Source organism: Puma concolor, chromosome A1 (genome assembly GCF_028749965.1).
Source record: "Puma concolor isolate L17-30 chromosome A1, mPumCon1.1.hap2, whole genome shotgun sequence".
NCBI lineage: Eukaryota > Metazoa > Chordata > Mammalia > Carnivora > Felidae > Puma > Puma concolor.
In genome coordinates this window covers 149810878-149831658 of record NC_141667.1, presented here as the reverse complement: position 1 = coordinate 149831658, position 20781 = coordinate 149810878, and the positions used below count along the sequence as shown (strand labels likewise).

Here is a 20781-nt window from a genome sequence, read left to right as displayed (position 1 = left end):
GGTTTCTACCCATGGCTGCCTCTTCCTTCCCTTTTTCTTTCCCTCTTTCCTCCCCACTTCCTTTCTAGGAGACAAGGTCAAGGAGGGAGAGGGAGAGAAAGAGGAATGCGGCAGAGGTTGTGAGGGAAAGGTTTGAGATGCTCACTGCGGGGGTGGGGGGGTGGGGGGCTCAGAGGGTGGCTGAACAGAGAGATACAAGTAGGCAGGTGGGCCCAGTGAGGCCAGGGATCAGGAATTTACACCGATCTGCTATTCCCTGTTATGTTGTCATAATGACTTATTCTTTCATGTTGAATGAATTCCTGCAAATCCTCTCAAATTCTGTGGAGTGAGGTGGTGAGGGAGAGGGAGAAGGGGAAGGAATTTGGGAAGAAGACAGGGGGAGAGAGTAAGAGCAAGAACAAGGGTAGGAGGGGTTGTGTGGGTAGAACAACAGCTGACCTTGAACCACACGGGTTTGAACTTCACCAGTCCACTTACACACGGGATTTTTTTTGATAAATACAGCACAGCACCCTAAATGTGTGTTTCTCTGCCTTACGATTTCCTTAATAACATTTTCTCTTCTCTGGCTTACTTTATTATGAGGATACAGTATATACTACATATATCATACAAAATCTGTGTCCGCCCTGCTGTTTGTGTGGTCGGGAAGGCTCCCGGGCAAAGTAGACGGCTAGTAGTTAAGTTTGGGGCCAGTCAGATGTTGTATGTGGATTTCCAACTGTGTGGGTGGGGGTGGGATGGCACCCCTAACCCCCACGTAGCTCAAGGGTCAACTGTGATACAGCTGCAGACAGTTGGAGCCCAGCCAGGAAGAAAACAGCTGTGCAGGGAGAGACACTGCCCTCTATAGAGGCTAGAACGCGGTGGCCAGCTTCTTGGGCGGGAAGGAAAGAAAAGGAAAGGAAAGGACACACCGGGCGGGAGGACGAGCCTGTGTGAAGGGACCGGGTTTTGGAGCAGTCTGTTGGGGGATGGCCAGGAGCCCAGAGTGGCGGGGCTGTGCGGTGGAGGCAGCAGTGAAGGGACATGAAGCTGGTGGGTAAGTCAAGGCAAGGGGAAGAAAGCCCAGACAGGTTTGGGTGAGGATGGGAACATATTGTGCAGGAAATGTGGTGAGGCTGCCGCCAAGTCTCTTGGGTTTGTTCTATCGGGTTTTAGAAATCGGTCTCCTCAGGTTCAATTTTGTCATAGTTAACGGCCTAGAGATGACTGCAGGGCCGAACTCCGCCACAGGATCTCATTGGGGTTACCAGTGGGATGTCAGAGATGAATCTGACGCAGTCCCATTCTTTCACAGGAATCACTCCCCAGGCCTCATTTCTGTCTGGGACTCTGAGAGATACAGAAAACCCCAGGGGCCTGCCTGGAGGCAGGGAGCACCGCTCACAGCTTGTGTGGCCGTGCACTGCTGCAGCGCTGCTGACATCAGGACCACACGCACTTTGGGCGTGAGCTCGCTTGCCTCTGTGCTGTCTCTGGGCTCTTTCAAACGCCTCCTCCTGCTTCCCCTGGGGGGAACGAGGCCCCCCCACCTTATCCTGTCCTTTGGTTATGTGCTTCCCGCTTTTCTCTTTCAGAGGCCCGCTGCCAAGGCGACAAGTCAATGTTCTGTAGGATGGAAGTCTTGTCGCGCTATTGCTCCATCCCAGGCTACAACAGGCTGTGCTGCAGATCCTGTAACCTGCACGACAACCTCACCGATGTGGATGACAGGGCGGAGCTGCCACCTGGGAAGAACAATGACATTGAAGACCTCGTGCCCACCCTCCCGGTGCCCACCCTCGTCATGGAGGTGCGGCCTCCGCCGGGCACGCCCTTGCAGGTGCCTCTCAATGCCTCTAGCGCCAACGGCACTGAGGATCACCCAGATACCAACGCAGTCGACGTGCCCTACAAAATCAACGGCCTGGATGAGGAAGGCCAGCCGCCCAACCTGATCCCTCGACGACCGAGCCTGTATGAAAAGACCAGAAACCAGAGAATCCAAGAGCTCATCGATGAGATGAGGAAGAAAGAGATGCTCGGGAAGTTCTAATAAAATGGAAAGATAGCATCAATAGCATTTTTTTTCTTGCTTATAGATTATATTCCATGGGATGGCAGATCGTGGAGAGGAAGTGAAAATGTCTGATTCCAACAGGTTTTAAGAAAACAAAGAGGAGAATGACATAAACATCTATACATGTGGTTGTGAGCGCGGGGCAGCTAGGTTCACGCATGTGTTTGTGTCCCAGCTCTGGAATGTTCTAAGTCCTGTCCTGGGGTTGGGTGTGGAGCGGGGAGAGGAAACACATGCCCCAAGTTTCTGAGCAGTGATTGGGAATCTTCCTGTCCTTGGTGGTGACAGCCCTTCTGGAGAACATTCTGGAGAAATGTTCTGCAGGAACATTTCCTACCAATCCCCAGACCGAGGCACAAGCCCCATGGGGAACTCTTATTAGGAGAAACAGTGATTTGTTTACTAATTGACCAGTCACTGAGATGAGCACAATGAAGTGGAGGCCGTGAACTTGAAAGTCCGTGACGTCAAGGGCCGGGCAGGTGTCGAGGATGAGTGTGGCAGCCCATGGGGGACTGTGACCAACCTGAGAGCCGCACCCCACTAGTGCTGCTTTTGGGTTCCAGCCACTACTGCCTCTGTGACCGCAGGCTCCTGGGGCCAGATAGGGTGCTTTCAGTAGAAGTCTAGATTTGCATGCGAAATCCTCAATCCTAAAAGTTCAACCCAAAATATTTCCGGGGGGCGGGAGGGTTCTGGAAGGTCTTTTAGGGTCTAGAGCCACCAGGCTGCAGCCTCTGGTCTCCAGGCTCGGCCAGACGCAGTCTCTCGAAGTAACGACTTAAGGAAGGAAAGCCATCTGGCCCGACTGGCGCTCAGGCACTGTGTTTGACTCAGCCCACCCTGAGCTGCGAAGCTGTCTGCTTCTTCCCCAGAAGGTACGGAGAATCCTGTAACTAACTGGACTTGATCTGAACAGTGGGCTGCCTTTCCTACAGGAGGAGAAGACCGCAGGGTGCACTCTCCGGCTCTCCCAGCCTCTTTCCTATCGGCTCACCCGGCCTGCGTGCTGCCTCTTGGCCAGCCTGGCCTTGGCCCCGGGGCTCCCCAGGGGAGGCTCTCCCTCCCCAAGTGCGTTGGAAGAATGAGGGGGGCATGCACTCTGCTGGATAGTCCAGCGACTTTCCCAGAGGGGAGAGAAGGGGAGTGGCCGTGCTCTGGGTTCTGAGATGGTGCTCTCCCTGCTCAGGTTTGCTCCTAAAGACGAAGGCCAGCTTCTATTGCCTGCAGGGATGGGGCGGGGGGGGGGGGTGGCCTTGCTCTGTCTCGCCCTGCTCCATTCCTTGGCAGTTCCAGCAGTGAACTGTAAGATTTGGCCTCCCATGAGAAGCACGGGGTGGGGGGTGGGGAGAGCTTGCTTTATCTTGTGCTGCTCCTAAGCTTTGACAACTTCTCTTTTCGGTATAACGGTGCTTTGTGAGCAAGATGTGAATGGAGAGAAGCAGAAAGGGAGGGGGAAGGTGGACGGGAGGATGGCGACTAATTTTTACCTCTCCCTGCATTGATATTTTGTGAACATGTGGCTTGCTTAAACTTCCCCAAATTACGAGACCCAGGGGGCACTTCAGCTGTTTAGCTGGGCCAAGCCTGACACATGATTCTGAAGCTTTTTGTGTCTAGGAAGGTTCTAGAGCCTTTGTATTCTCACCAGTCATAGATTTTAGAGAGCTCTTTTCTGTTTCGTTCCCCATTTTATGGATGAGAACACTGAGGTTCAGGAGAATACCATGATGGCTACTTTATACTGAGTCTGAGGTGCTAGGTATGTTTGATTCTGTGCATGCGTGCGGGTGTGTGTCTGTGTGTGATCTAGGGCCAAAGTGAGGGTGTAGGAACCAGTGAGAGCGATATCTGGGATGATGCCTACCTTTCAACTGGGCGGTAACTAGCCTCCCCAACCCCCGCCTGTACCAGCCGCCTCCCTCCTCTCTGCCATCTCGCCCCACACATACTCCTGCATGTGCTGGTGTCTCAGAGGAGCTTGCTGGCTTCTAAGAAGCAAACTGGAGAAAACATTCTTGGAGATCTCTCACGGTATCACCTCTTTGACAGATGTGGTGTAACGTACTTTTGCAATCCTGTCTCTCTATAATCAGGAAAGGGGTGTCTCAGCTTTCTCTCACTGGTTGACCCCTGGCAGCTGGTGCTATTATTCACAGGCTGAAGGACTGGGTAGCTCTTGCTTGGGTCTGTCCTGGGATGCAGAGGAAATTCAGGGTGACTGACCCTCACCAAAGAGTATCACTCAGTTTACCCAGCCTGGGGGCCTCAGGATGGGAACAGTCCATTCCCAGATCCCAACAAAGCAGGGCTGCATGTCTCGGGGACTGGAAGCCTTTGGGGAGAGGCCCCAGGTGGGACACCCCCAGGGTACCTGTCTTCTTCTGGAAGGAGGGACATGCCCCCTGGGAACTGTAGGCCGGCATGGCCACCACCCCATGTGTTATACTCAGTATCTGGGGCCATAATACCCACAGGGCTCTCTAGAACTAGACAGTCCTCAGGGGTCTCTCTGTCTAAGGAACACAGGGTTTACCAGACTTTGAGAAACTCATCTCCACTGAGCTTGGGACCAGTCGGAGAGCCAACTTAGCCACAGTCCCATGACCTTTCAGAGCCGGCATCCATGTCGGGGGGCTCCCGCAGCCTGCAGGCCAAGAAGATTTCCTAGCTGACGTTCTGGAACAGCACGCTGAGAACTCAGAGGTCCCCTCTGACTGCGGCTCCAGAAAACTACGTTTGTGGGGAGACAACCTGCTGGGGTTTGGGGACTTGGCTCTCTGATCTACTCCTTTTGGAAAACCCATGGAATTTCCTGTATAAGCCTTTTGTTTGTATTTTAAGGTTGTTTGTTTGGAGTCTATACATGGTGCTCAGCAGCAGTCTCTATCAGGTGAAGCATGATGACTATGTAGCCAGGCAGCCGCCGCACGAAAAATCATCATGGTGCTGAACTCAAATCACAGCATTTTATCTTATCCATCACAGCAATCAACGTATTTGTTTTCTGTATAGAAAAATTTGGCTTCTTGATTTTATAACTTATTAAAGTCGAAATGTCTGTGTATTTTGCACACCATGCCTGCGTTTGTTTGTTACCTTGACTACACTACCCATGTCTTCAGCCTACACTTGGGTGGGGGGAGGGATGTGCTGCCCTCACAAGGGGGGGATGGGGCCACCAGGAGGCCCCGAGCCTACTGGCTAGGCCAGCTGCTCAAGTTGGGACCCTGTGCCTGGCAAGGGGCCCCCAGAAGGACAGGTCTCTGCTCCCAGATCCCCAGGGAGTTGGCTGTCCAGGAGACACCACTTAGCGGGTTGCTTCCAAGCAAACCTTTAGTTCCAGGAGAAGATGAAAAATCTCCTGACTCCTCCTCCTCCCTGATTCCGACCCCTTCTCTCCTGTAATTAGGGTTTCCAGAAACAACACTAGATGCTGAGTTACATTCGAATTTCAGAGAAACAAATCACATTTTAGTATAAAATTGGGACACACTTGAAAAATTATTTGTGGTTTCTCTGAAGTTTAAATTTATCTGGGAGTCCTATGTGTTCATTTGCTAAATGTGGTAACCACCCCCCCCCCCAATCAATATTCCACTTTTAAAGACAAGCCCATTCTGGCTGGCCCTTGGATAGTATCAGGTGTCGGGAGGAGGGAGTTGAAGGAAGGAAGAGATTTCTCTTAACGCCCCCAGCCACAGAGGAGGCAGACAGGTCGTGTGGGCAGTGCTGGGGAGAGGGGCCAATCTTACCAGTTTGCACTGAGGTTGGAGGTGGCTTTGGAGTACACAGGATTTCTCATCTTGTTCTTCATTGTAACCTGTTTTGACTCCATTATTACAGTGCAGTTAGTCCTTTACAATGGGGGGAGAGGGACATGGGATGGGTGTGAGTGTGTGTATTAGGAGAGGGGGCAAAGCAGAGTTGGGGGAGCAGAACTGGCTGAAACTAGGTATTTGCAAAGGTGTTTCCGTAACTGGGTGACCAGGCGAAGTCATTTCAGACAGGCCTAGGTTATAGAGGGAATGGTAGGCAAGGATGGTCTGTGCTTTCTGAAGAATGTTGATAAATGGTTAGGAGGAGCAAGGTGACATTACAGGTATTGGCCACCACTCTCTCCTCTACACACCATGTAAGTCCCTGACCCCCAGGCACAGAGCAGGCACGCATGGTCGTACTCATGGCTGATGCCCTACTGTGCACATCCTTAGCCCAGGGGAACATAGTTGTCCCCCATTTAGAGGCCGTGTGGCCAGTCTCTCTGAACTTCATGACCCCACACTGTTTCTTCACTGCGCTGAGTTTAGATGCTCCTATGCCATACTCCCACAGCTTTATACCCAAACATTCATATGCCCACCCCCAATCATGCATATGCGTTGGAGGGGCCTTTCTTGCACCCTCCACGCTGCTACATAGAAGCTTTTACATCCACTCGTGGCAGGTGGAGACTGGACAGACAGATGCCAGGAAGTGTTTGCCTTTCAGAATGAGACTTCCACATTGTTCTCTTTGAGGGCTCCCCCAGGGACTAACCTCAAATACAAGTAAAAGACACACGAATACACCGCCTCAGTGAACGAAAACGACTAGTACCTTGGTTCAACTAACGTTCTTCTAGTTTAGATCTAGTTTAGATCTTCTAGCTTAGATCACTGACTTTCAGCCTTTCTTTTTTTAAATTCTACATATTTATGGCTGTAAATTTCCCTGTAAGCACAGCACTAGCTATACCCCCAGAAGTTTTAATATTTCATACATTTATTATCATTCTATCCCAAATATTTTCTAACTTCCATTGTGACTCCTTCTTTGACCTAAGAGTTATTTTAAATCCTGCTGCTTAATTTCCAAACATTAGGGGCTACTCTAGTTATGGACTGTTATAGATTTTTAGCTCTTTTATGGTAGTCAGAAAATATTTTCTGAAAGATTTCAGCCCTTTGAAATTTGTTGAAGCTCATTTTATGACTCATGATGTGGTTTTTCTAAGCATTATACATGTACTTGAAAAGAATTTGTAACTGGAGGTTGTTGGATATAGTATCCCATCTATGTCCATTAGGTCAAATTTGTTAATTTGTTGTTCAAATATTTTCTCTCCATTGTGTTGTCTTCTTGTTCTATTGTTGTGATAGAAAGTTGTTTTAATACCTCCCACCAGTTGTGGCTTTTTCTATTTCTCCTTGAAGCTTAATCAATTTTTATCCTTCTTTAAAAAAATAAGCCAGGGGTGGTTGGGTGGCTCAGTCGGTTAAGTGTCCGACTTCAGCTCAGGTCATGATCTCTCAGCTCATGAGTTCAAGCCCCACATTGGGCTCTGTGCTGACAGCTTGGAGCCTGGAGCCTGCTTCAGATTCTGTGTTTCCCTCTTTCTACCCTTCCACAGCTCATGCTCTGTCTCTCTCCCTATCAAAAATAAACATTAAAAATTAAATAAATAAGCCAGGAGCACCTGGGTGGTTCAGTCAGTTAAGCGTCTGACTTCAGCTCAGGTCATGATCTCATGGTTTGTGGGTTCAAGCCCCGTGTCAGGCTCTGTGTTGACATCTGGGAGCCTAGAGTCTGCTTCAGATTCTGTGTCTCCCTCTCGCTCTCTACCCTTCCCCACTCATGCTCACTCTCTCAAAAATTAACATTAAAAAAAATTTTTTTTAAATAAGCCATTTTACCATTTTGAGGCCACATCAATGGAAGCATACAAATTTCTAATTGAATTTCTTCCTGGTAACATTTTATTTTCTCTTTAGGAATTGACAGATGTTATTTCTAGCATTAATTGCTGTCTTGATACTTCCCTCCCAATGATAATGTAGCTCTGTCAACTTTCTTTGAGTTAGTGGTTACACAAAATAACTTATTTCATTCTTCTGCTTCCTGCAATGCATCCCCACGCACCCAGTCAGTGACAACTTGCCCAAGGCCCCAGTGATTGCAGAGACTGAGGGCTGCATCTGGGGAGTCGTCTGTCACAGAGCAAGGATTCAAATCAGCAGCTAGAAGCAGGCCCAGGAGCAAACACTGACAAACCCCGTCACCAGTCCAGAGGAAAGATGCAGCCTTGGAACCGGAATGGTGGCTATGGGTTACAGGTGGGTCAGTTGCACAGAAATGCTGAGACATGCGCAGGTCTGACCACTGAGTTTAGGAGGAACAGAGCTCCACCTCTGTGGGCATCACACAGGCCCCACAGGCCCCAGAGAACCACTGCCCCGCTCCTGAGAGCTCAAGGTCATCCAGTAACCCGGAAGCAGTTCTCTCCCTCCTGCTTCTCAACAGGAAAGCTTAGGTTATTGACTTGAGATCCTCCTTGTTTTCTAGAATACAGGCCTTTACGTTTTCCCTCATGTGCTGTTTGTTTTAGCTGCATTCCGTAAATTAGCTGATATGTTGTATTTTCATTTGCATTCGGTTCACCTGAATATTTTCTCATTTCATCTATAATTTCTTCTTTGGCTCATGGGTTAATTTAAAAGTGTTTTTTTTTTTTTTAATTTTCCATATATTTGGGTAGCTCCCAATTTTTTCTTCTGTTGTTGATTTTTCTAATTTAATTTTATTGTGGTCAAAAAAAAACCTCCATACTTTGCATTATTTCAACTCTTTTAAATGTTTTGAGACATTTTTTGTGGCCTTGTACGTGGTCTACTCATGGTCCACACGTGTTAGATAATGGTGTATATTCTGCTGTTGCTGAGTGGGGTGTTGTGCAGATATCCATTAGGTGGACGTGGTGGGTAGTGTTGTGTAAGTCTTCTAGAGGCTATGGTTCACCTCTCTGAACTCTAATCCTCTTCTCACTGGAGCCTGTGGCTTTCTAAATATCCTCTTAGGTGTTCGATGCATTCAAGAGTTTTGTTTCCTTTGCTCAGTCTGTTTAGTTACTTTCAGCAGGATGTTTGGCTTGAATTATTGAATGTGACAATTCTGGGATCCCATTTATCAACATTTAATTCAGAGTTGTCTATTGCTATCTGTTGGAATTTGACTAGGTATCCTTTCTAGTAACATGTGGAAAATGTTTCACAAAGGTTTGAGTGGTAGGAGGGAATTAAAAGCCTTTAAATACCTGGCAAAGTGCTCAAATGTAACAGCTCCTTCCCTGGTTGAAACTACAATTTAAATTGTTAATATATATGTGTGTGTGTGTGTGTGTGTGTGTGTGTGTGTGTGTGTGTGTGTGTGTATTTATACATATATACATATACAATATACATATATATAGATACAAAGTTGACATATTTACAACCTTTATAATATACAGGGCTATATTTCTATGTAGATGGTTAGCTCTCGACTTTTAGGCAAAAACCACTACTGGGTAGAGAAGGATCATGATATAAAGATATGAAAGTTCAATTCATCAGGTTAACATATCAGAAGTTGTCAAAACTTCAAGGAGAAATTGACAAAGCCTCCACCCTGGAGAGGTGTGTATGTATGTATATCCGAATACAGTTGGTCACTTTTGCTTTGCTGAAGACACTTGAAAAATAAAAAGTGAAGCCACATACCTGGGGAAGATATTTGCAAATCACTTATTTGGTAAGATGGTTATAGGCTGTACACAAACTCTTGAGTCTCAGCTTTAAACAAAGAAACCCCCCAAACGGGCAGAGATTTGCACTAAACCAAATCTTCACTAAAGAAGATGAATGGGGGCGCCTGGGTGGCCCAGTTGGTTAAGCGTCCGACTTCAGTTCAGGTCATGATCTCACAGTCCGTGAGTTCGAGCCCCGCGTTGGGCTCTGTGCTGACAGCTCAGAGCCTGGAGCCTGCTTCGGACTCTGTGTCTCCCTCTCCCTCTGCCCCTCCCCTGCTCATGCTCTGACTCTCTGTCTTTCAGTAATAAATAAACGTTAAAAAAAAAAAAAAGGATGAATGGATGGGTGGCAAATAAGCACATGAAAGCTGGTCAAAATCATTAGTCACTAGAGAAATGCTTTTAAAAACCATGCACAGGGGCGCCAGGGTGGCTCAGTCGGTTAAGCGTCAGACTTCAGCTCAGGTCACGATCTTGCGGTCCGTGAGTTCGAGCCCCGCATCGGGCTCTGGGCTGATGGCTCAGAGCCTGGAGCCTGCTTCCGATACTGTGTCTCTCTCTCTCTCTCTCTCTGCCCCTCCCCCGTTCATGCTCTGTCTCTCTCTGTCTCAAAAATAAATAAACGTTAAAAAAAAAAAAAACCATGCACACTGAGACGACATTGCCAACCTGTTAGTGTGGCTAAAATGAAAACAGAGGAGCAAAACCAACCAACCAGCCCCAGCAGTGCCTGCGGGTGAGGGTGTGGCAGAAGGGAGCCCTTGAACACAGCAGCTGGTGATGCCACATGGAACCATCAGGTCGCCACACAGTTTGGCAGCCTCCTCTGAAATTAAGAATTCACTTCCCACAGGACCTAGCCATTCTGTTTCTGGGGATTTAACCTATAAAATAATATATACACATATACACACATAAATGGAACAGAAAATCTAAGACAAAAGATGTAATAGATGCATAATGGGGATAAAAGAAAGAAAAGAAAAAAGAAAAGAAAAGAAAAGAAAAGGAGGGAGGGAAAGAGAGAAGGAAAGAAAGAAAAGAAAGAAAAGAGAAAGGAGGAAGAGAAGGGAAGGTAGGGAAGGGAAGGGAAGGGGGAAGGAAGGAAGGAAGGAAGGAAGGAAGGAAGGAAGATAGACTTGAAGCAAGAATGGCTGAGAACTTTCCAAAATCAAGTGACAGACACTAAATCACAGATCAAGGAGGTTCAGAGAATACTAGGATCAATACCCCAAAATCTAACACGTGGGCATATCGTGTTTGAACTGCAGAAACCCAACAGAAAAGAGAAAAATCTTGAAACCTGCCAGAGCGAGAAACTCCCTACTTACAAGAGGAAAAACAAAATTTACATCAGACTTCTCACAACAAACCATGAAAATAAGAAGAGTGGAGTGAAATAAAGTGTTGAGTGATTAAAAACCCCACCAACCTAGAATTCTCTATTCAGTAAAATTATCTTTTAAAAGTGAAGGATGAATACAGACTTTTGCAAACAAAAATTGGAGGACTCTGTCACCAGAAGACCTGCCTTGCACAAAATGTTAAAAAGAAGTTCTTCAGAGAGAAGGAAAATTATAAAGTTCAGAAATTCAGATCGTTATAACAAAAAGGAGAATGGCAGAGAATGAATAAAACCTTGTGTTCTTCTTATTCTTTTTTTTAAAGTGCTTATTTATTTATTTTGAGAGAGAGAGAGAGAGAGAGAGAGAGAGAAAATGGGAGAGGGAATCCCAAGCAGGCTCCGCATTGTCAGTGCAGAGCCCGACACAGGACTCGATCTTATGACCATGAGATCACGACCTGAGCCAAAATCAAGAGTCAGACACTTAACTACTGACTGAGCCACCCAGGCACCCATGTTCTTCTTATTCTTACTTGATCTGATAGATAACAGTGTGTCCAAAGTAGTAAGAGCAGCAGTGTGTTGAGACATTATAGCAAATGGACAAGTGAATTAAGGGGCAGCAAAGTCATAAGGGATGGGAAAGCAGGACTGAGAACAGTGTTTTAAGGTTCCCGCACTGCATGTGAAGCAGTGGAGCGTTGTTTGAAAGTGGACATACGTTAGTTGTAAACGTATATTGCAAACTCTAGGGCAGCCGTTAAAATGCTTTTGAAAAGAAGTATAAGTGATATGCTAAGAGAGGAGAGAAAGTGGAAATCTCATAAAATGTTCAGTTAAAATCAGAGAAGGCAGAAAACGAAAGGGAAGATGAAATAAGAAATAAAGAGTACATGCTATGAATAGCAAATAGTCACAAACATGGCCGATATTAACCCAGTTACACCCATAATCACCTTCCACGGGAATAGCCTAAATACACCAATTAAAAAAAAAAAAAAAAAGACTGTCAGAGTGAATAAAAAACCAGACCCAACTATACATTGTCTATGAGAAACCCACTTTAATTATAAACATAGAGATAAATTAAAAATAAAAGGATGGACAAAGATATACCATGCTGACATTAATCAAAAGAAAGCTGGAGTAGCCATATTAATTTCAGACAAAGCAGACTTCAGAACAAAGAAAATCATTAGGAATACACAGGGGCATTCCATAATGATTCCCAAGAAAACATCACAATCCTTAGTGTAGATGTGCCTAACATAGTATTAAAATACGTGAGGCCAAAACTGATAGAATGAAAAGAGAAATGGACAAATCCAGATATAGCTGGAGACTTCAACAGCTCTCCATCAGTAACTCATAGATTCAGGCAGAAATTCAGTGAGGATATAGTTGAACTCAACAGCAACATCAACCAACTGAATCTAGTTGACATTATAAAATACTTCATGCAAAAACAGCAGGGGTGCCTGGGTGGCTTAATTGGTTGAGTGTGCAACTCTTGATTTCTGTTCAGGTCATGATCCCGGGGTCGTGGGATCAAGCCCTGCTCAGTGTGGAGCCTTCTTAAGATTCTGTCTCCCTCCCTCTGCCACTCTCCCCCACTCACGCACTCTCTAAAAACACCAGAAAAACAAAAAAACAATACACACTCTTCTCCAGCCCACACAAAATTCACCAAGACAGACCACACATCCTGAGCTGCAAAACATACCTTAACAGGAGTGCCTGGGTGGCTCAGTCGGTTAAGTGTAAAACTTTGGCTAAGGTAATGGTCTCATGGTTTGTGGGTTCAAGTCCCGCTTCAGGCTCTGTGCTGACAGCTCAGAGCCTGGAGCCTGCTTCGGATTCTATCTCCCGACAGCTCAGAGCCTGGAGCCTGCTTCGGATTCTATCTCCCTCTCTTTCTGCCCCTCCCACACTCACACTCTGTCTCTCTCCCTCTCAAAAATAAAAATAAACATTAAAAAATATTTAAAATTTTACCTAAGGAAACTAGGGAAAGAAGAACTAATATACGCTTATATTGCAGAAGAAATCAGAAGAAAAAATAAATAATAAAAACTGGAACAGAAGCCAGTAACATTGAAAGCAGAAAATCAACTAAAATTAACAAAGTCAAAAAATCAATAAAATTGATAACCCTGCAGCCAAGCTAAGCCAAAAAAAAAAAAGAGAAGATCAATATTCCTGCTCTCAGGGAAATAATGGAGGGAAAATTTGAAGATACAAATGAGTATTTCATCACACCATAATTTCTTCACAAAAACTAAACTATGAAAATGAGACTATAGCCAAAGTAAGTTTTTGAGTGGATCATTTGTTAGCTAAGCAAGGAGAGCTGTTTACTGATGGTAAGTTAATTAAATGTTTGATTGCAGCAGCCAAAGAAATATCCAGAAAATTTCAATGGGGAAAAACTGAGAGCTTTACCCCCAAGGTCAGGAACATGACATGGATGTCCACTCTCGCCACTGTTATTCAACATAGTGTCAGAAATCCTAGCCTCAGCAATCAGACAACACAAAGAAATAAAAGGCATCCAAATCAGCAAGGAGGCAGTCAAACTCACTATCACTCTTTACAGATGGCATGATACTCTTTGTGGAAAACCCAAAAGACTCCACCAAAAAACTGCTAAAACTGATCCATGAATTCAGCAAAGTCACAGGATATAAACTCGATGCACAGAAATCAGTTGCATTTCTATACACCAATAATGAAGCATCAGAAAAAGAAATCAAGGAATCAATCCCATTTACAATTGCACCAAAACCCATAAAATACCTAGGAATAAACCTAACCAGAGAGGTGAAAAATCTATATGCTGAAAACTAGAAAGCTTATGAAAAAAAAAATAGAAGAAGACGCAAAAAAAATGGAAAAACATTCCATGCTCATGGACTGGGAGAACAAATATTGTTAAAATGTCGATGCTACCCAAAGCAATCTATATATTCAGTGCAATCCCTATCAAAATGAAAAACACCAGAAATATCCAGAGAAGATAAACTTGATTAATTAAGCCTTTCAGCAGAATAGTTGTTCAAAGGGTTGAGGACATTATGAGCAATACCAATAGTCAATTAAAGAATAAGGCAGAGGATTTTAAGTGATTTCTTTGGCTTTTGGTGAGTCAGCAGATGTTAATGATGCTGCTTGGTTGGTGTTTATTTGATGAGTCAACACAGAGTTTAAATTAGCCTCTATAAATAATCTGTATGGAACAACTGCAAGCCAGGATATTTTTAAAGACGTTGAACAAAAACACCACTCATTCAGTGTAACCCAAAGTGGTGTCCCTAAGAAGTGTTCCAGTGACGGTGGTCAAAACATGTAAAGCACAGAGGCTTAGTTGAACAAATTTACAAAGCTTGTGGAAACGGATGGTCCTAAACCAGTACTTACTCACTAGCAAGTAATATGCAGAAAATGCTGGCATCTGTCATGTCGTATCGAACAAGTAATGTCAGTAGTGAACTGCATTAGCCCTTGTCGACTTAACTATTGTCAGTCCCGTGAATTTCCTTTTTTAGAAATTTATTGAGTCTGAATATCCTGACTTGCTCTGCTAGACAGCAGTTCAATGACTTAGCAGTAGTAAAGTTTTATTGCCTTTTTTTTTTAAATCAAGGCTGTGAATGGAATTTTTCTGAATGAGAACTGTGTTTAACCACTGTTATTAAGCATGGAAATTAGCTTTTGCAATGCAAACTTAATAAATATTTCTTAATAAATTCAGCTGAAACCTCAAGGCAAATCAGACCTTCTATGAAAAATGTATTCTGCTGTGAACTCATTTCAATAACAACTAATATTTGAATCACAAGTAATGTCAAGACACTTTATACACTTCCTCATTTACTGCCAAAATTTAAAACAAAAAGTGCTGTCTCCATTCCCATAACCATTTTCTGCAAGTACAGATTCCGTGTATACAGACTTAAGTTCCAGCAGCATTTTTTGGATCTCAATGCAAGTGCAAAGGGAATTTCCATGCTCCAAAATCCATTTAACAGCACAATAGAAAAGCATCCACCTAACCTCCCATTGGAAATGATTAATCTCAAATATCAAAAGAAAATATCAAGAGAATAATCTAATGAAATTCTATACATGACTTTCAAGCAATGAATATGCTCAATTAAAATCATATGCTCTTGGGAATGCAAGCTGGTGCAGCCACTCTGGAAACCAGTATGGAGGTTCCTCAAAAAACTAAAAATAGAACTACCCTACGACCCAGCAATTGCACTACTAGGCATTTATCCACGGGATCCAGGTGTGCTGTTTCGAAGGGACACATGCACCCCCATGTTTATAGCAGCACTATCCACAATAGCCAAAGTATGGAAAGAGCCCAAATGTCCATCGATGGATGAATGGATAAAGATGTGGTATATATGTAAAATGGAGTATTACTTGGCAATCCAAAAGAATGAAACCTTGCCATTTGCAACTACGTGGATGGAACTGGAGGATATTACGCTAAGTGAAATTAGTCAATCAGAGAAAGAGAAAAATCATATGACTTCACTCAGATGAGGACTCTAAGAGACAAAACAGATGAACATAAGGGAAGGGAAACAAAAATAATATAAAAACAGGGAGGGGGACAAAACAGAAGAGACTCATAAATATGGAGAACAAACTGAGGGTCACTGGAGGGGTTGTGGGAGGGGGGATGGGCTAAATGGGTAAGGGGCACTAAGGAATTCTACTCCTGAAACCATTGTTGCACTATATTCTAACTAATTTGGATGTAAATTTAAAAAAATAAAAAATAAAACTAGTTAAAATAAAAAAAATCATATGCTCACAGACTAATATCAGTATTTGACAATGCCCATCTGATGGAAAGCACATTTTCAAAGATGAAATATTCAATATTTGTGTCCTTTGGTCCACAAAAGTTTTTAATTTTGATGATGTCCAATTTACACATTTTTTTTCTTTTGTTGTTTGTGGTTTTGGTGTCAGACCTATGAAATCATTACCCAATCCAGGGTCACAAAGATTTATGCCTAAGTTTTCTTCTAAGAATTTTATCATTTTAGCTCTTGCATTATGTCTTTGATCCACTGTGAGTTAATTTTCATATACAGTGAGGTAGGGGTCCAACCTTATTCTTTTGCATCCAGGTGTACAGCACCATTTTTGTTGAAAGATTATTTGTTCCCATTGGAATATGCTGATAAGGTCCATTTTAATGATAGGGAATACTAACTTTAAGCAAAATAGTTATTCCCCCACCCCCAGAAAAGATTTCTAGTCTCAATAATAGGCCTGTACTACATCAAAAAATTACTCCATTGTTATGTTTTATTTCCATCATTTAAAATGTATGGAAATTTGCTTCTTGACCCACAAAGCCTAAAGTATTCATTATCCAGTTTGCAGGCTATAGCAACCTTCTATGGGACTCAAATTAATACATAACTTTTAAGTCACTATTGAATGACTCATGACAATTTCAGAAACAACCCATATCAACACTCATAAGTTCTTGTGGTGATGTAAATGTAGTTCCTTGTAGCACAGCTATCACCACTACTGTTCTGGAGCCTCGGTTCTAGAGCAAGAGGATATTGCACAGGGGGTACCAGCTGAGGATGAAGACACACAGCTGTCCTGCTTGAGACAGCCAGTCACCTTATCCTTACTGCTGTGCTGGGATCCCAGACCCAGGAAGGGTGATGCTGCCTCTCTTCTCCTCTGAGAGCAAATTCCCTGGGTTTCATCATGCTTGCTTTCAGTTCATGGGTTGGAGTGTGGGGCAGCTTGCCTTCGTCCTGGAGGGGCAATGTGGTGCTAACCCTAAGAAACCAATTGCCCTTCTAGAAGGAGCAGCTTTTGGGGACACCTGGGTGGCTCAGTCAGTTAAGCCTGTGACTCTTTGGTTTCACCTCACGTCATGATCTCATGATTCATGAGTTCGAGCCCCGCACTGGGCTCTGTGTTGACAGCGCAGAGCCTGCTTAGGATTCTCTCTCTCCCTCTCTCTGACCCTCCCCCGATGACACTTGCATGGAGGCACATGCTCTCTCTCTTCTCAAAATAAATAAAGTTAAAAAAAAATTATAAGGAGCAGCTTCTTCCAAAATGAACATCGTTTCTCCTGCCCTTTGAAGGTTAGTTCAACTTTTATCCCTGTCTAGATTTTCAGAGCCTATTTCTAGTTTCAGGCCCTTCACTAGGAACCTTTGTTGAATATGGTAGATTTAACAAAGAAAGCCCTTTAAAATGCCTGTGTGGGAGGGGCGCCTGGGTAGCTCAGTTGGTTGAGTGTCTGACTTTGGCTCAGGTCATGATCTCGCAGTTGACAAGTTTGAGCCCCACCTTGGGCTCTGTGCTGACAGCTCAGCCTGGAGCCTGCTTTGGATTCTGTATCTCCCTCTCTCTGCCCCACCCCTGCTTGTGCTCTGTCTCTCTCTCTCCCTCAGAAATAAAAAATAAACATTAAAAAATTTTTTTAAATGCCTGTGTGGGAAACATGATTTGTGTGGTTGAAGAAATAACTGAGGGAAGTAGGTGGAGCAGCCAAGAGCAACACAAAGCAACCAAAGCCAACAGGGTCACAAGCAAACTTATGAAACAAACTCATCCTTCCACAAGCTAGTCTCCCAATAAGACAGAATAGAAGAAGCCACCAGCAGCCCTTGTCACACAAGGCTTGTCATCTTTGACACCCAGACTTCCTAGTATAGGGTTGGCAGAAAGAGTTGTTTTCACCCTGTGCTCATTCTTTTTTTAAAAAAAAAAAAAATTAATGTTTATTTTTGAAAGAGACAGAGCAGGAGTGGGGCAGAGAGAGAGGGAGACAGAGGATATGAAGCAGGCTCTGTGCTGACAGCAGAGAGACAACACAGGGCTTGAACTCACGAACTGTGAGATCATGACCTGAGCCGAAGTCAGAAACTTAACCGACTGAGCCACCCAGGCGCCCCTGCAGTGTGTTCACTCTGAAAATGTTTATTCTCACTTATTCTGCCACAGTCCTGTGAAGAGTGAAAAGAAATGGGATACAGAAGCACAGAGCTGGTTTACCTGAGGACAGAGAATATTGATCAATACAAGTGTTACAGCTTCTGGCCTTCAGTAATTAACTGCTAGGGCCCCAACGTGGGAACTTCTTCGTACAATGACAACCACTCACCAGAAATAGACAGACTAGACAGTTTTCATTGCTTTAGAATATTTCAATGATATAGATGAGAATGTTCTGTCAGTTTGTCTGGGTGTAATAAGAGTTGAAGTCAATTGGTTCAAGCCCTTCGACTTCATTCTCCTTTTTCAAAATTGCTTTGGCCACTCGACTTCCTACTCTAATTCTTTTTAGAATTAGCTTGTCTCTATCTACAGAAATTCCTGCTGAAATTTTTACTGGAATTGTGTTAAATCTGTAGATTAAACTGATGAGAACTGACAACTACATTAAGTTTTCCAATCTGTAAACATGACAGGTCTCTCCATTTAGTTAGGGCTTCTTTGATGTTAGTCATCAACATTTAGTAGTTTTCACCATAGAGATGCCGCACGTTTGCCAAATTTTCTTTTTTCCTTCTGGAGTTACTACAAATGGAATAGGTTGTTTAAATTTACTTTCTTGCCACAAAAACAAATACTCAGATCAATGGAACAGAATAGAGAACCCAGAAATAGACCCACAAATGTATGGCCAACTAATCTTTGACAAAGCAGGAAAGAATATCCAATTGAATAAAGACAGTCTCTTCAGCAAGTGGTGCTGGGAAAACTGGACAGCGACATACAGAGAAATGAACCTGGACCACTTTCTTATACCAGACACAAAAATAAACTCAAAATGGATGAAAGGCCTAAATGTAAAACAGGAAGCCATCAAAATCCTCAAGGAGAAAGCACGCCAAAACTTCTTTGATCTTGCCTGCAGCAACTTCTTACTCAACACGTCTCCAGAGGCAAGGGAAACCAAAGCAAAAATGAACTATTGGGACCTCATCAAAATAAAAAGCTTCTGCACAGCAAAGGAAACAATCAGCAAAACTAAAAGGCAACTGACAGAATGGGAGAAGATATTTGCAAGTGACATAACAGATAAAGGGTTAGTATCCAAGATCTATAAAGAACTTATCAAATTCAATACCCAAAAAACAAATAATCCAGTGAAGAAATGGGCAAAAGACATGAATAGACACTTCTCCAAAGAAGACATCCAGATGGCCAACCGACATGAGAAAATGCTTAACATCACTCATCATCAGGGAAATACAAATCAAAACCACAATGAGATACCACCTCACACCTGTCAGAATGGCTAACATTAACAACTCAGGCAACAACAGATGTTGGTGAAGATGCAGAGAAAGAGGATATCTTTGGCACTGCTGGTGGGAATGCAAACTGGTGTAGACACTCTGGAAAACAGTATGGAGGTTTCTCAAAAAATTAAAAATAGAACTACCCTCCAACCCAGCAATTGCACTACTAGGTATTTATTCAAGGGATACAGGTATGCTGTTTCAAAGGGGCACATGTACCCCAATGTTTATAGCAGCACTACCAAAAATAGCCAAAGTATGGAAAGAGCCCAAATGTCCATCAATGGATGAATGGATAAAGAAGATGTGGTATATATATATACAATGGAGTATTACTCGGCAATCAAAAAGAATGAAATCTTGCCTTTTGCAACTATGTGGATGGAACTGGAGGGTATTATGCTAAGCAAAATTAGAGAACAACAAACATCATATGACTTCACTCATATATATCTTCACTTTATATATATCACATATACTTTCACTTTAAGATAAAAAACAGATGAACATAAGGGAAGGGAAGCAAAAATAATGTGAAAACAGGGAAGGGGACAAAACATAAGAGACTCTTAAATATGGAGAACATACTCTGGTTTCTTTTCAGATCGCATAAATCTTTCACCTTTTTTAAATATGGAGAACAAACAGGGTTACTGGAGGGGTTGTGAGAGGTGGGGTGGGCTAAATGGGTAAGGGGCATTAAGGAATCTACACCTGAAATATTGTTGCACTATATGCTAACTTGGATGTAAATTTAAAAATAAATAAATAAAAATAAATAAAATAAAAAAATTATTTTCTAATTGTTCATTGCTACTACACAGATAGAAAAATTAATTTTTGTTTTTTGGAGAGAGAGAGAGAGAGAGAGAGAGAGAGAGAGAGAGATATGAAGAGTGTGTGCAAAGAGGGGAGGGGCAAAGGGAGAGGGAGACAGAATCCCAAGCAGGCTCCACACTCAGCACAGGTCCTGCTGACACCCAACTTGATTCCACAACCCTGTGATCATGACCTGAGCCAAAATCAAGAGTTGGACACTTGACCAGCTGAGCCATCCACCCAGGTGCCCCCAGAAATTAATTTTTGTATGTTAACCCAATATCTTGTTACCTTGTTAAACTCCTTGTTTAACTCTTAATTCTGAGAGCATTTTTGTTGATTCTGTGCGGTTTTCTAAGTGGACAATTGCATCATCTGAATGAAGATCATCTCATTTCTTCCTTTCTAAACCAAATGCCTTTAATTCCTTTTTCTTGCCTGATTGCACTGGCAAGGACCTCCAGTACAAAGTTGAATGGGAGTGTCCAGAGTGGACACATAGACTTGTTCCTGATCTCAACTTCATTCAGTTAATTACCATTAAGCGTGTTAGTTGTGGGGTTTGGGTAAATGCCCCTTATTAGGTTAATTTCTCCTTTATTTCCAGTTTTCTTAGTTTTTATCATAAATGGCATTTAATTTTGTCATTCCCCTCCCCACATCAATTGACACAAGTATTTTTTTCTCTTCTTTGTTC

At 43.5% G+C, this 20781-nt stretch overlaps 1 protein-coding gene across 1 annotated transcript in view; it reads left to right on the top strand.

Moving 5' to 3' along the window:
* ADAMTS2 (ADAM metallopeptidase with thrombospondin type 1 motif 2) overlaps window positions 1-2063 on the top strand; it is a 247565-nt gene extending 245502 nt beyond the window's left edge. Inside the window, exon 22 of the mRNA XM_025924101.2 lies at window positions 1584-2063. Within this exon, the coding sequence (XP_025779886.1) occupies window positions 1584-2041 (458 nt within the window). The 3' untranslated portion in view covers window positions 2042-2063. The remainder of the gene's footprint in view (window positions 1-1583) is intronic.
* Window positions 2064-20781: the final 18718 nt, after the last annotated feature.